At 40.7% G+C, this 16,463-nt stretch overlaps 1 protein-coding gene across 1 annotated transcript in view; it reads right to left on the minus strand.

Moving 5' to 3' along the window:
• IL20RB (interleukin 20 receptor subunit beta) overlaps positions 1-7,817 on the minus strand; it is a 30,936-nt gene extending 23,119 nt beyond the window's left edge. Inside the window, exon 1 of the mRNA XM_060100245.1 lies at positions 7,739-7,817. Coding sequence (XP_059956228.1) covers positions 7,739-7,811 — 73 coding nt within the window. The 5' untranslated portion in view covers positions 7,812-7,817. The remainder of the gene's footprint in view (positions 1-7,738) is intronic.
• Between the last annotated feature and the right edge of the window lie 8,646 nt (positions 7,818-16,463).

Genomic DNA, 16,463 nt, shown 5'->3' on the forward strand with positions numbered 1-16,463 from the left:
TGCACTTGTGTAATTGTCTTCTCCTACCTGTGAAGTTCCAAATCTAACTCCACTATGGGCAAAATACTCAGTCTCATTCCTGTCTTAAAATGAAAACTACTGCTTCTTTCTGAGCCCTGTAGGCAACATCTTCAATATCTTTATGCCATTTGTACCGTATATTCCAAATTCCATCTTTGTTTCGCTGTTGTTTATGTAGCACACATAGACATTGGGAATGAGATGGAAAATCAGTAATGCCCATGAACTACTGATGCCAGGGGATGTTTAATTGGGTTACATAGAAAGCATGGTGGCCCTACATGAGGAAAGATCCATTTTATGCTAGGACACTAAATAGGGAAGTCTATTTTCAGCTCAGACTCCAAGCTGAAAGTAACTCCTTTCACCTATGAAGGGTTTCATAAGTGAATCCCCTCCAGTTGTTAGACAAGGCTCACGGTGGTCCTGAGAACACAATTCAGTGGAGAAAAAGAAAACTTTGTTATCTACCCACCATTCTCGTTAACAAGAAATGTCATCTACCAGCCAGGAGTAATGTGTATTGAAGTCAAGTCTCTGAAGAAACCAGTTAATAGAGACTCTTCCTGATGTGAATGAGTAAATGCAAAAACAAAGAATGCACTCAAGGCGGGAGGGGAGAGTAAGCTTACAGTGTGAACAGGAAAGACATATTGGCCACAGCGAGAAGGGTGCAAAATTGGGAATAATTATTTCCTCAGCCACACTGGATGAGAATTCTCAACGGAGCTAGACCAAGATATCGGAATATCTTCTGTATAATCGTTTGGTTCCTTGTGAATAGTTATGCTCCTGTTACTGTAGAGAATTGTTCTTGTTCTAGCAGTCTGACTCAGTATCTCAAGAAGGCCCACTGGGTGCAGCCTCTTGGGTGTTTCCAATAGAGACTTGAGCCAGGTGTCTGTGACTATTTAAGATTCTGGTGCTCAGTGTGGCAGAAAGTAGCTAAACAACACTTTTTGCATAGAGCTGCATTCACAAAGCTGATCCCTCTTTCTTGCGGCCTATTAGTATTCTATTGCTGCTGTAACAAATTCCCGCAAATGTAGTATCTGAATACAACACAGATTTATTATTTTCCAGTTCCATAGATCAGAAATCTTATACAGGTCTAAATTGGCTGAAATCAAGGTGTTGGCAGGACTGCAGGCTCCAGGGGAGACTGTTTTCTTGCCATTCCCAGCTGCTGGTGGCCACCCACCTTCTTGCGCATGGCTCCTCCTTCCTCCATCTTTAAAGCCAACAATGGCTGGTTGAGTCCCTTTCATGCTTCAAAGTTCTCCTGCCTCTTTTTCTGTCCTCCCATCTCTCTCTCACTGCATCCAGGAAAGGTTCTCAGCTTTGAAGGACCCATGTGATTAGATTGGGCCCACCCTGATAATCCAGGCTAATCTCCTAATCTCAAAATCCCATAACATTAATCACATCTTTAAAATCCCTTTTTCCATAAGAGGTAACGTATCCACAGGTTCCAGGAATTAGAACGTGGATGTCTTTGGGGGACCATCATTCTGACTACCCCAGGGGGCTTGCACTTCAGGGGATATTGATACCATGAACCGACACGATACCCTAAAATGTCTCCCTCGAATACAGTAAATTATTTCAAGAGAATCCCCTTGTATGTGGCCAGAAGAAGAAAAGAGCAAGGCTGAGCTAGGACATGGCTGCTAAGCAGGTTGCTGGCATCACTCACTGCCTAAGTAACTAGTGCCCACGCCCCAGCTTCAAAAGGTATTACTCAGCCATAAAAAGAAACGAAATTGAGCTATTTGTAATGAGGTGGATGGACCTAGAGTCTGTCATACAGAGTGAAGTAAGTCAGAAAGAGAAAGACAAATACTGTATGCTAACACATATATATGGAATTTAAGAAAAAAAAATGTCATGAAGAACCTAGGGGTAAGATGGGAATAAAGACACAGACCTACTAGAGAATGGACTTGAGGATACCGGGATGGGGAGGGGAAGGGTAAGCTGTGACAAAGCATGGACATATATACACTACCAAACGTAAAATAGCTAGCTAGTGGGTAAAATAGATAGCTAGTGGGAAGCAGCCACATAGCACAGGGAGATCAGCTCGGTGCTTTGTGACCACCTAGAGGGGTGGAATAGGGAGGGTGGGAGGGAGGGAGACGCAAGAGGGAAGAGATATGGGAACATATGTATATGTATAACTGATTCACTTTGTTATACAGCAGAAACTAACACACCATTGTAAAGCAATTATACTCCAATAAAGATGTAAAATAAAATAAAATAAAATGAAAATAAAATAAAATGAAAATAAAAGGTATGCAAACCAATTCGTGCCTCAGGAAAGTGATCTACTGCTTCAGGATCTTAAAGTGTGGTCTTTGGATCAGCAGCATCACAAAACCCAGGAGCTTATTAGAAATGCAGACTCTCAGGCTGCAACCTGTGTCCTACAGAACAAGAATGTGCATTTTAACAAGATCCCCCAGGTAATTCATAAGCATATTAAAGTTTGAGAAGCGCTGGTATATAGAGTTCTAATGGTTCTCAACCTTGGCTGCCCATGAGAATCACTGGGGAGGTGGCTTTTGTGGGTGTTTTTTTAAAGTTTTATTTTGAAATAATTTCAGACTTACAGAAGAGTTGCCAAAATAGTACAGAGAGCTCCCATATTACCCTTCATTCAGCCTTCCAGATGTACATGACCATAGTACAAATATGAAAAGGAAGATATTAACATTGGCTCAATATCAATAATGAAGCCTCAGTATTTATTTAAATTTCACTGATTTTTTTCCCCTAAAGTCTTCCTTCCTGCCTGCCTGCCTTCCTTCCTTCTTTTCTTCCTTTTTTTCAGGAACCAATCCAGGATCCCACATTTAGTTGTCATATCTATACTTAGTCTTCTTTAATCTGTCCTTAATCTTTCCTTGACATTTTTGACGGGTACTGGTCAGTTGTTTTCTAGACTATTTCTCAGTTTGGATTTGTCTGATGTTTTTTCATGATTTGATTAAGGTTGTGCATTTTGGGAACATACTCACAGGGAATACACGATGTTACTATGTCTTATTACTGGTGGTGTTAACCTTGACCACTTGGTTAAGGCGGTGTCTTCACTGTAAAATGACCATTTTCCCCTTCATAATTAATAAATAACTTAGAGGAGATACTGTGACACTATGCAAATATTCTTTCTCCCCCAACTTTCATCCATTAATTTTTGTGTTTATTGGTGGATATTACTTGCAACAATCATTGCTGTGATGTTTTAATTGTGACTTTCTATGTGTTAACTGGAATTCTGTAAGAAATAGCTCTTCCTTCTCCACCATTTGTAATGGAAATTTATTTTATTCTATCGTTATTTATTTTGTTACTCAAATTGTTCCAGCTTTGGCCATTGGGAGCTTTTTTGGGTTTTGTGTCCTTTTGACTTACTCCCATCTCTCACTCTCTTTTTTCATGTTATTTTTATTAATAGAGTTTTAATTTTTAGAATAATTTTAGATTTATAGGGAAAAAATGTAGACAGTAAGTACACAGAATTCCTGTACACCCTTCACTCAGCTTCCCCTAATGCTAACATCTTATATAGTCATGATATATTTGTCAAAACTAAGAAACTAACATTGTACATTACTATTAACTAAACTCCAAACTTTATTTGGATTTTACCAAATTTTCCACTAATGTCCTTTTCTCATTCCAGTATCTAATCCAGGATACTTGTTGCATTTTGGCTCCCATCCTTTTTTGAGCACTTCCTTCCTTACCACAAGATGCTCCAAACTTCTATTTTCTCTTCCCAGTTATGGAATAAACCACTTCTCTAAGGAGCCCCACCCAGGAAGTTTTGAAAAATCCCAAAGAGCAGGCAGCACCCTAGATTAGTTAAATCAGACCTCTGGCTGTGAAATCCTGGCATTTGTACTTTTAAAAGCTCTTCAGTTAATTCCAATGTGCACTTGAGATTGAGAACCACTGATCTAGACCTTACTTCAGGTACCTGAAAGATAGTTAAAGCTATGAACGATATATGATATCACTTAAATGTGGAATCTAAAATATGACACAAATGAACCTACCTATGAAACAGAAATGGAATCATGCACATAGAGAACAGACTGACGGTTGCCAAGGGGGAGGGGGTTGGGGGAGGGATGGAGTGGGAGGCTGGGGTTAGCAGAGGTAAGCTTTTATATATAGAATGGATAAACAGGTCCTACTGTGTAGCAAAGAGAACTATATTCAATATCCTGGGATAACCCATAATGGAAAAGAATATAAAAAAGAATGTATATATATGTATAACTGAATCACTCTGCCATACAGCAGTAATTAACACATTATAAATCAACTATACTTCAATAAAAAAAAAAAACTATGAATGATAAATCCCTAAAGACTTAGGTGTATTTCCCAGCAGGTTCTTATGTTCCCTGAAGACAGGAAATACTGTTTTGTTCATATCTAACCACCCAGAACGCGGCACACAGCAGGCGCTCAGAAATACAGAATGAATGAAAACGAAACAGGTGAACCAAGTCTTGGCTCCTTAGTGAAATTAGCCTCGGCCTGATTGTTCCCCCCGAATCCCTATCTCACATTAGACCTTTGTTTCATTCTGAGGTTTATGCCCGCCACGAAGTCCCTGGGCACATTTCCCAGGCAGAACCCCTTGTATCTCCTCCCTGGAATCGCCATGTTGGCTTCCCCTCACTGTGTCTGCTGTCAGCTCCCCTCATCTGGGCTCTGTTCTGCCACCTTTACCTCCAACAGCCCTTATGGCAAATGTGTCAGAAAACATAGCAACATCTTCTTTATTCCTTTTGCTTTGTCCCTCCAAACTTTTTCTGGCCTGCTTCAATGTCTCAGCTTCTTCTGCAGAGAAGTACAGAGGGCACAGGCTCTGTAGCCAGCAGAACCAGAGTCAAATCCCAGTTCTCCCACTTATTAGATGTATACGCTTGGGCAAATAGCTGAACCTCTCTGAGCCTCTCTTTCTTAGGGTATAAAATGGGGGTTATATCACCTGCCTTGCAGGATTGATGTGAGATGTCAAGAGGACATTTTTGCTAATCCAGAGCACAGTGTGCAGTCATAAATGGCAGTGGCGATGGTCATTGTCGCTGTTATTATTGCTGTTATTATTACTATTATTATTATTGGTAGTGGGAATCAGTTTCCTGAATTACACACTATTATTTGAAAGGGACAGGGCAAGGCAAATAAGTTCCGTAAAAGAGAGCAAGACCTCTACCTATCTGTCCCAAGGATCTAGAGTAAGTAGTAGAAGTTCATTTAGACATTGCAGAAATCATTGCAGGCTCCTACACAGTCCAGAGTAAATGGTCAAAATTGCATAAAGGCAACCTCAGCTAAAGCAAATAACTGCTGACTCCACCACCGGTTTGCATAACCAACAGATGAAAAGTAACATCTTCAGAGTGCCTTTGTTTGCATAATTTCGTCTGACACCTCCCAACCGAAAGGTAGCTATTTTGACCATTTTGAAGATGAGGAAACTGAAGTGATATATTCACTGAACCAGCAAGTGGTAAAAGTCAAAACTCACACACAGGTCTTTCTCACTCTGACATCCTTGTGGCTTCTACCACTGGTGGATTTTTTTGGGGTTTTTTTTGGGGGGTGAGGGGGACAGGGATGGTGTTTGTAGTTTTTTGTTTGTTGTTTTTATTCCTGTGTAAGTTTACAGGTGTCAGAAGAGTACTCACCTCCAGGTCTACTTGAAATAGGAGTCTTCAGGAAAAGGCTTAAGAGACTGGACTACCTCATTGAAGAAAATGTCAAATTAAAAAATGGGTGGGGCTTCCCTGGTGGGGCAGTGGTTGAGAGTCTGCCTGCAGATGCAGGGGACGCGGGTTCGTGCCCCGGTCCGGGAAGATCCCACATGCCACGGAGCGACTGGGCCCGTGAGCCATAGCCGCTGAGCCTGAGCATCCGGAGCCTGTGCTCCGCAACGGGAGAGGCCACAACAATGAGAGGCCAGCGTACAGAAAAAAAAAAAAAAAAAAAGTGGGTGAAGGGGATCAAAAGTGTAAATTTCCAGTTATAAAATAAATAAATCATGGGGATGTAATATATAGCATGGTGACTATAGTTACTATACTGCATATTTGAAAGTTGCTGAGAAAGTGGATCTTAAAAGTCTTCATCACAAGAAGAAAAAATTTGTATGGTGACAGCTGTTAACTAGACTTATTACAGTGACTATTTCACAATACATACAAATATCAAACCATTATGCTGTACACCTGAAACTAATATAATGTCATGTCAGTTATACCTCAATTAAAAAAAAAAATCAGGAAAAATATGCTGGCCTTTCCCCTTCTCATTTGGCCACCCCGTCTTCTCCCTTTAGCTTAGTGGAGGAGTGTTTTCCTAGCAACTTGTTTGTGCCACCAACTAATCAATCAATCAAGTAACTAACCAATCAACTAACATGCTGAGCCTATGCTAGGGGCTGTGGGGACGCCAGGAAAGATGCCTAGGCCCTGCCTTCAGGCCAGCGCAGGAAACAGAAATAACCCACTGAAACAGAGTACATGGGGTCAAGGATCAAAGGAGAGAGGTCTGGGAAGGGTCTGCAGCAGCAGGGACCCATCTGGAATGATGATGGGAGGACGGGTTTGGGATGGGGTAAGGACTGGAGACGGAGCTTCTGAGGGAAAGAACAATAATAAACACCAGGAGGAGGAAATGGGGGGGGGGGGTGATGTGCCAGCTGTGAAGACAGCAGCCGCCTGTGGCCCATGCCTGTTTTCAAGGAGTAGTGAGAAATAGGATTGGGGCCTAAATATGGTGTGCCATGAAACAAACAGCAAATTTGCTCATCATGTGCTGAGACATAGAGTTGTGAAGGGTTTTGAGCTACACAGGCATATATTTGATGTTTAAGTCAGCTCTAAACATTTGCTATCACCTCGGCACTGATTTGTTACCTGATTTAAACTAACTAGAATAATTAGTTCTCAGTGTTAAAAAAAAGAAAGTACTCAAGACACCCACAGACACTGCAAAGTGCCTAGTACCTTGGTGTATTCAAATTAGAAATTTCTCTTAAAAACGTTATTTGACAGGAAGAAACATCAAAAGCGAAAGCTGCGATTTCAGAACAATAACATGTAGGTGCAAGCAGCCAGAATGGAGCAGAGAAAATTATGTAATCTTACTGGCAGGCAAAATGCCCCAAACCAAATACTTTTCAAAATGGTATGGAGTACCTGACTGCTACCTTTTCTGAAGTGACCAGGAGAGAATTCCAATTTTCATAAATCTTGTACCCAATACTAAGGTTGCAAATTATGTCTTTCTATTCACGTGTATTTTGTTAGAATCTTTACTTAAACCTGTCCTTACAGTGAACATCTCTGAGGCACACACAGAAAAACTGAGATAATAACTATGTTGTGGCTTTTAAAACTAAATAATAAGATAAATAACAAAATGCATGGATCTCTGCTAACCTTTAAACTATTTGTTCTGATGCTTTATCTTCCTAGATTGTTCTGTGGACATTAAGAGATTTCTAAACAGAATGCAGGTCTTTTCTCTGTGGGGATGGAGGATTAGGAGGTGAGAAACCTTTTCAAAAACAGACATAAGATGTTCTACGCATATATTGCAACCCCAAACCCTGGGAAAGTATTTTTCACCTTCTTAACATATATTTGAGTCCCAGACTGTAGGCGGTATTCTGATTCATACTTACCCACAAGCAAACAAGGAATCAAGGCGTAGGAAAACCACATGATAAGACTTGTCTCGATTTCTTCTAGAACCATTGTGAGGGTCTCTGTTTGGCAGGCTCAGTTTGACCTGGAACATTGTTTCCTTCCAGAATGAAGCACTCTTTCCATATCAGCAATCCTTGCTTCGGAACGCAGGAGTTGGAGCTGAGTCTGAGTCGCTGTAAAGCCTGAATTGTTCTGGAAAGAGGAGCCAGCCCAGACACCTCAGAAGAGGCGGGCTGGGCAGCACCCTCCTTTCTGCCCAAACCCAGATGTTGCATCAGGGGGTGTGGCCTAGGAGAGTTCCAGAGAAAAGATAACTCTGGGAAGCTTAAGAATCCGCATGGGGGAGATACCTGGATCGTAGGCTCTGCCCTGGGGGACCCTGGTGGTCTCCAGAGGCACCCCTGGCAGTAGCAGGCAAGATTATCTGAACTTCTCATCAAATAGCTGTTCTCTTCCAATTCTCTCTCCTGTGAGTTCATGCAAGCTAGGTACTGATTACCTCTTTTTCTACATCTCCATTTCAAAAAAAGTAGAGGGCTTCCCTGGTGGCGCGGTGGTTGAGAGTCCGCCTGCCGATGCAGGGGACACGAGTTCGTGCCCCGGTCCAGGAGGATCCCACATGCCACGGAGCGGCTGGGCCCGTGAGCCATGGCCGCTGAGCCTGCGCGTCCGGAGCCTGTGCTCTGCAACGGGAGAGGCCACAGCAGTGAGAGGCCCGCATACCGCAAAAAAATAAAATAAAAATTAAAAGAAGTAGAGAAGTTAAAAAATTTTTTTCTAAATATCTTTTATAGAGTCAGGAGGTGAAGAATATATAGCTTCATATTTGCTTGCATCTGCAAAAAGAAAACCTGGAAGGAGATAAAACTACCAAAACTGTTTACCTTGGGGCAAAGGGAGTGGGAATTGGGAAGACAGAGGAGAAAAATGGGAATGAGACTCTTTCCACTACCTTTTGTTTGTTTGGGGATTTTAAAAAATTGTTTTTATTGTGGTAAAATACACATAACATAAATTTACCATCTTAACCATTTTTAAGTATACAGTTCAGTGGTATCAAATACATCCAAATTGTTGTACAACCATTACCACCATCTGTCCACGTAACTCTTTTCACCTTGTAAAACTGAAACTCTATATCCATTAAACAATAACTCCGCCTTCTCCCCTCTCCTGGAAACCACCATTATACTCCTGTCTTTATGATTTTGACTACTCTAAGTACCTCATATAAGTGGAATCATGCAGTACTTGTCTTTCTGTGGCTTGCTTATTTCACTTAGCATAACGTCCTCAAGTTTTGCCCATTTTGTAGTATATGTCAGAATTCCCTTCCTTTTTAAGGCTGAAAAATAGTCCATATACCATGTTTTGCTTATCCATTCATCCATTGATGGACACTTGATTAGCTTCCACGTTTTAGCTATTGTGAATATAATGCTGCTCTGAACACAGATGTACTAATATCTCAAGACCCACCCTGCTTTCAATTCTTGTGGGTGCTGTTATCTTTTTATATTGTTTGATTACTGAACCATGTGAATGTATTATTGAAAACTTTATTTAAATTTTTTTAATTGGAAGGAAAATCTTATGATAGGGTTTGGCCCCTTAAAATGTCAGTTTTTTAGACTCTAAACACTCCACATGTGCAAACATTTCAGTGGAAAGAACAGAATTTTAGAGTGCAATACGTTTTGGTTCCAGTGTCAGAATTTATTTGCAATATAACCTTGGGAAAGTTACTTATTTATTCATTCAACAGACATTCACTAAGGGCTTATTATGTACTAGATCCTGGGAATTCGATAGTTCCTGCCCTCAACCCAAACCTAGTGGAGAAAATGGACATGAGAATAATCACAAATCAATACTGAAAATGAAGTGACAAATATTCACAAGGGAATAAAGGAGCATTAAAGAGAAACACCTAACCCAGCCTGGGGGATCAGAGAAGACTTCTTGGAGGTGACTTTGGGCTGAGTATTAAATGCTGAAAAAAATCAGCCAGCCATAGCGTGTTTAGGAAACCGCGAGAAGTTTGATGCAACTGGAGAGCAAGGTTGGAGTGGCAAGAAATGGGGTTCAAAGGCAGACAAAAACAAGATTCAAGAAGGAGTTTTGAATGCCTTGTTGAGGTGCTCAGAGTTTATCCTGAGGCAATGAGGGTCAAAGGGTTGAAAGCTCAAATCTAATCTGTCATTCCCTGTATTTGAGCTTTAAAAAATTTATGACTAGGGTAGAGAAAATTGTGGAAGCGGCCAGACTGGAGGCAGGTGGGCCAGGAGGTAGGGATGTGGGTCAGCCAGTTGAGAGATGTTGGCTTCCACTAGGTTTTCCCATGTCTGTAGAGAGAAGTGACTAAATTCAAATGATGGAGGTAGAATTGACAGCTCCTAGATGTTGAGTGGATTGGCGGAGGAGGAGGCAAACATGATTTTCACATTCTAGGTTTGAATAACTAGGTGGATGACAGCACCTCAACCTAAATAATGTTAAGGAGGGTGGGCTGGGAGCAGGCAGGCAGGGTTGGGGATGGTACAGAAAAAGGCTCCATGTGTTCAGCTTGATACACTTGACTTTGAGGTGCTCATATGGGCAGGGGGAGTCTCCAATATTCAAATGATCTTTGTCTCAGTTTATGAGTGTCAGGGTATGGCACCACTTCCCCTACGTTCAGCATTTCATTGGTAGCTGAGACCAGGAAGCGGGTGAGAACATTCAGGGAGAGTATGTACATTAAAGAGATGTGTGGATACGCTCCAGGAGAAGACCCGCATTTAAAGGACCAGCACAAGCAAAATGACATAGGAAGATATAGGGGGAATAAATAGGTCAGAGAGGTGGGCCTGGAACAAACTATGGTCCTGGAAATGATGAGGGATGGAGTGATCACCAAGGGGGGTGCAGAAGAGAGTCACTGAGTAAATTATCAAAAAATGTCTTCTGGATTTACGTCACCTAGAAGGTCATTTGTAATCTCAGTAAGAGGAGTTTCAGCGGAGAACTTGGATCAGAAGCTAGAGTTGTAGGCTGAGGATTGGATGGGAAAAGTAGTACTCTCTTGATGTGAAGGGGAAGAACGCAACTCTATAAGCGTCGTTTTTATAAAACAATGATGTCTTGCATAAGATTTGTGGGAATTAAAGAATGTAGACAAAGCACATTAGCACAGTATCAGGAACACAGTATGTCTTCACAAATGCTCTATTAAGCATTTGTTATATTAATAATATTAACAATAAATACATTAGGGTTTATTTGCTCTGACTGGCTGGCCCTTTGTGGGCTGCCCATCTTTCACTTTGGCCCCTGGATCAGCAAAGAAAAGCTTCCAGTTGGTGACACCTATTAGAGGGTGGTCGTTAAAAGCATGGGCTCTGGAGCCAGACTGTCTGGGTTGGCATTGGGGCTCTGCCACTTACTAGCTATGTTTTTTTCCCCAAGTCTTTTAAACAATGTTTTAATGTCCTCCTCTGTAAACTGGAGACAATTATAATAGTACCTAATTCATAGGGCTGTTGTGAGGATTATATGAGATGGTACACTTAGAAAAGAATCTGGCAAAGTAAGTATACAATAAGTATTCGCTGTGTATCTTTTAACTACATCAAGGTCAAGGACACTTGCTACACCCTCCCCTTGATCCCTGCACTCTATACACATTTCCATATATTATATGACAGACTTGCAAGGTATTGATAAAATTTGATTCCCAACTTTCAGATGAGGACACATCTGAAGTTTATTTACTGTAGATCCCAGAGCCAGTCAGGGATGGAGACAGGAATTCCAACAGAGATCTGCCTAACTCCAAGTTCTTTTCACTCACCTTACTGCCTCCCAATTAGTATCAAAGGAGGGCGCTCAATGTGTCTGAGGGATGTAAAAGAGTTAGTGATCTAGGAGATTAGCAAAGGCTTTAGAGAAGGGACAATCCTCAATATGGAATTCCAAGGATGTACCCATTTGGATTTGGATAGGAAAGATGTGCTTGCAGTTAAGCATTCCAACTGGGAGAATGGCATGGGAAGGCTCAAGGATGGAAAAGTTGAGGGGAAAACAGACTGAGGATGAAAAGGAAAAGGAAAAGGAAAGTAAACAGAAAATGGGAGAAAGGACAAGACTCATTTAGTTATGCGATGGGGGAGGAAGGAGAGTTGTTCACCAAACCTTGAGGTGTTAAGATAGCTCAACCTGGGCATGGGTCCATGTCAAGATGCCCCTGCCCAGCAGTGCCATGTTGACAAGGCAGTACTGCCTGCCAATCCTTCACAAGCCACTGCAGAGAGTCTCTGACCTGGGCTCAGCACACCTCTAGGGGCACTGAGGGGTAATGCTACCTGCCTGCCACAAGCTTTTGAATGGCAGTTCCTCTCAGGACTGGTCCATGAATCAAGGAACTCAAGACGATCCACCTCTGCATGGGCCATGCCACTGGGTGAGAACCTCTGGAGGGCTGTGCCTCACTTGATAGCCCCTACCCTTGCCTGGATCCCCGACTCTTATCTTGCCTTTCTCTTCTGGCTTTGAGGAACTTCTCTTTCTACACTTTCTCATCAGCTGGTTGTGATGTTCTGTCAATGCAACATGCCAAAACCAAACTATCCTCTAACCTGTTGCTGCACTTCTCAGATTAATTTCCACAGCCTTCCAGAGTTGAAGATGATCAGTCACCTATGCCTGAAGATGAACCGCTGGAAGAACAAAGCTATTTCCTATCATAAACAAGTACAGTCTACAAATAGGAATTTTTTTTCCTATTACACTATTTGCCGCTTGAATATTTAATTACAGAAGGAAAAGCAAGGAGTTAAAGGTTTTTGTGGAAAAGTAAAGAGTGGGGAAGGAAAAGGAGATTGATGGTCAAGGAAGAGAATCCTAAGCCCTCTGAGCCCCATAGGGCTGGGACTAGAATGAAGCAAGGGAGGCACCAGGGTGCAAAATTTCAGGCACTCACTCTTAGGGTCGTGCAAATGCAGGGTAGGTCCTTGTGCCCTGGCACAGACCACGTGGTCAATTAATTGCAATAACCCTTCCTTGCTCTACTTAACACAAAATAGTTCTCTTCCCTTTACCAAGATTCCTAAATATCTATGTCCGGGGTTTTAGCACATCTGACATTTAATTGTAACCCACTGTCTCAATTATTACTATTATATTTTTTTTCTGGAAGTAACACAGTGTATTTAAACAGTGGAATTCTCCTTGTCATAGATTTTTCTAACTCCCGCTTCCACTGAGTCTGCTCCAGATGTAACTTGCACACACTTTCAAGCTCTGGTTTTCAGGGTTCTTACAGCCCTTTTTCAGCCTCCTCTGAACACTATTTTCTTCTTCAACTTCCTGCCTCGTTTACTGTCTGGCACCAGTGCAGGACATCAGGAATTTAACCTCCCTTAACCTCAATTCTCTCCTTAGGGGGTGATGAATTAAAACCCTTATGTCTGTCAAACTGCCCTCCTTCCTGTAGTTATAACTGATTCTTTTCTATGTGACATTTCCCAACAACTCCTCTTAAGATGTAGAATCAGGCCTTATTCAGAATAGTCCTTTGTAGTTAAAAGTTCCATGTTTAAATAAAACAAATACCATTTTATTCAATTCTAAAATTTGAAAACCAAAAACAATGCTCTGTAATAGTGAAGATCTTAATAATTTTCAAATGATTTTGATTGCTGTAGTTTCAGTCATTCACTGGTTTAATCCTAGTCATCAGTGATTCTATTGAGTGAAACACACAATATGCTCCAAGTCTGTTTTGTGAGGCCTCCTTTGACCATCTTATATAAATTAACACCCCACTCTCACTCTCCGACCTCCTCATCTTGCTGTTTTTTCTTCATAGCACTTCTCCATTAGGCATTACATCACTAGAAATGAAAGTTTTAGGACAGCTTTTGGACAAATTTGTCCATTTTCTTCACTATCATTTTGCTAGGTTAGAACAGCCTGGCACCTACGCAATCAAACAGTTGACGTGAGGTGGTTGGATGGTTGGTTGAAGGATAAGTATCTCCAAAAGCAAAACAAAGACACAAAACCATACACATAGATATAACCGTTCAAAAAGTATTTTTCTCATCTTGACGCCAAGTGATTAGCATATGCACTGATGAAATCAGTACTTGTTTTCTACAACATTCTCCTTATCTATAGTCTAGAAACCATATCAAAACAAGTAAATGTTTGGCATTACTTGTTCCAAGAAAAGACATGCTTATTCAGGGATCACCAATTTCTTCTACAAATGCTCAAAAAAACCATAAATTTAATAACCATTCCGGTATTTAACCTAAAACAGACAACTCTTCAGTCTCATTCTGGACTCCACCTGTCTCCATAATTTCCCGAAAGCTATCTGCAAATGTTCTACATAGTTTCTGAGCCTAGAGACTTAAAGCAACTAAATACCTTAACTACCTTAGATGTCTATTCTTAATTGTCTATTTATGCTTGTTTTCCTGTTCAAGAGTCATTATCATTCCATGAGGTACAAGAAAACATGGAGAGGAAATTGAGTACTCACTCTTTGTCTTCTTTGTAGTTATAACTACAAATAAAATTTGCAACATTATTTCAAAATAATGAGACCAGCTTTCCCTGGAGCTTTAAAAACAGCTTTAAAAAGTAATTTGAGTGGAAACATTTAGAAAATCAGCCAGTCCAACAGGTAAATTAAATGTTTGTGTGAATCCTTTGTAGGTATCAGGCCAATTCTGAAGTATCTGAGATAATGAAAGTGCTCCGGCCAACAAACATACCCTCAAAAAGACACTGTGGTTTAAAACATTTACCTTCGTGAACACCGCCCATAACAAAAACTCCTCCTCCTGCTCTTCAAAACCTCACCAAGCCCAGTTTATGTTCTACTCATTAAACAAACAAGTCTCAGCAAACTGTACACTTTCAAATCAAAAGGACCCCTCATTAGTAAACAAGAAAAATATATTTCTTTGGTTATTTGGTTTTAGGTCAACAGCAAAAAACTAGGGTGTGGAGTATGCACAGCATGCTCGTCTGTAAGAGTTTAGAAGATGACAGAGTTGAGTCATATAAACTTGCTAAACCAATAGAACCAGTTTATCAGAAGAGAGGAGCTTCCTACCTTGCCTTGCAATAGAATAAAATACAGGTTTTCCCCAGAAGCAGTAATATGGCATTTTCAAAAAGTTCACTGGATGCTGTTCAAAACATAAAAGGAGGATGTCATCTATCTTATATCAAATGCACTTTAAGTTAAAAGCAACCTCAGTTGTGAAGCCATTCGAAAACAGTTAAAGGATGTATATAAATACAGGATTACAAAGGATCTCCCTTTCTTCTAGAAAAGTATTAAAGTGGAAAAGTTAAAGCATGGTGTAATGCTACATTCCTAATTTATTGATTTGGACATTGCACCTGAAGCATTTCTGCAAAATGGTAAGTTTCCAGATAACTCCAAGTTACAGGAAAAACAGGGAGTAACAGTAACTGCATTTGGAGACTTGAACTAGGGGGATAAAGGCTGGGAAAGAGCCTTTTTTACACTTTTGTTTTTAACCATATGCATTGGTAAAAATAAGGGGAGCATCCATACCATCTGATGCCTTCTGGGAATTCAATTTAGTATCAGCTTCTCATTTTTCACGGGAAACCAGAACTCTGGATTTTATGTGAAATCCCCCAATTTTAAAATGTTAACAATTACTTTTTTAAGCATTGTGGGTTGAACTGTATTGGTTGTATCCTGAACAGGGCACCTTGCAAGATGGGAGAAGGGTAGTGGTGGTGAGTTTCGGACTTCTCAACAGCAAAAAAAGTGGCTGGGCTTGCCCAGAGAAGAGGTGCCTTTTCCTAATTCTCACAATGTACCTACACAGACAGTAGTGGCCCTGCTTCTTGCAATCTCTGGATTAAATGATAGAATTAAAGCATTAACGCTGGAGATAACTTATGTGCCACTGATCTATCCACATATCTATGAGGATAACATCATTCTAACAATCCAAGTTGCTCATCTGCTAGGCTTTTTATTCTTCCAGCAATGGCAGTTGATTGCACGTAGGCCCTTCTGATTTTAAGTGATATGTCTGTGACACACCATCTTTAATAGTGCCAGGTGCCTGTGTGACTGTGTATAGTCAAAGATGTGTAATATATGTTTGTGAATATGTATTCAGCTGAACTTAAGGACTTATGACCAAATAATAGCTACAGCGGCAATAGCTTTTTGTCATTGAGTTTATAAAAAGTTCCAAAAAACCTTCTTCCAAGATTTTGGAGAAGTTATTTGTAGAAGTGGGTTGGGCAGGGTTATGTGTATTATGATTGATAGCTAAAATTGATAGCTAAGCACCTCCTCACAGGTGGAAGAAAACTACTGTAATACTGCTCTTCCCAGGACTTTCCTCCTTGTCTAAAAACAAGCACACAGAAGCCAATGTGTCACAATATAGAATGTATCAGGCTGGGAATAAGGAAACCTGGTTTCTAATACAAGTCCTGCTACTAGCTAGCTATGTAGATGTTTTCTAAGATAGTTCTAGTTCTTAAGAAAATTAATTCATGCTTTTAAAAAACAGCCATTGATGTAAAGATTGGTTTTAAGACTTATAAAGAATTGATAAAATGTTGAAGTAGAACATTAAGTAGTTCCCAGTGAGGTTTCATCACATAATAGGAGGAGCATACAATAGCTATTATTGGCACACATGGACT

Source organism: Mesoplodon densirostris, chromosome 5 (assembly GCF_025265405.1).
Source record: "Mesoplodon densirostris isolate mMesDen1 chromosome 5, mMesDen1 primary haplotype, whole genome shotgun sequence".
NCBI classification, from domain to species: Eukaryota; Metazoa; Chordata; class Mammalia; order Artiodactyla; family Ziphiidae; genus Mesoplodon; species Mesoplodon densirostris.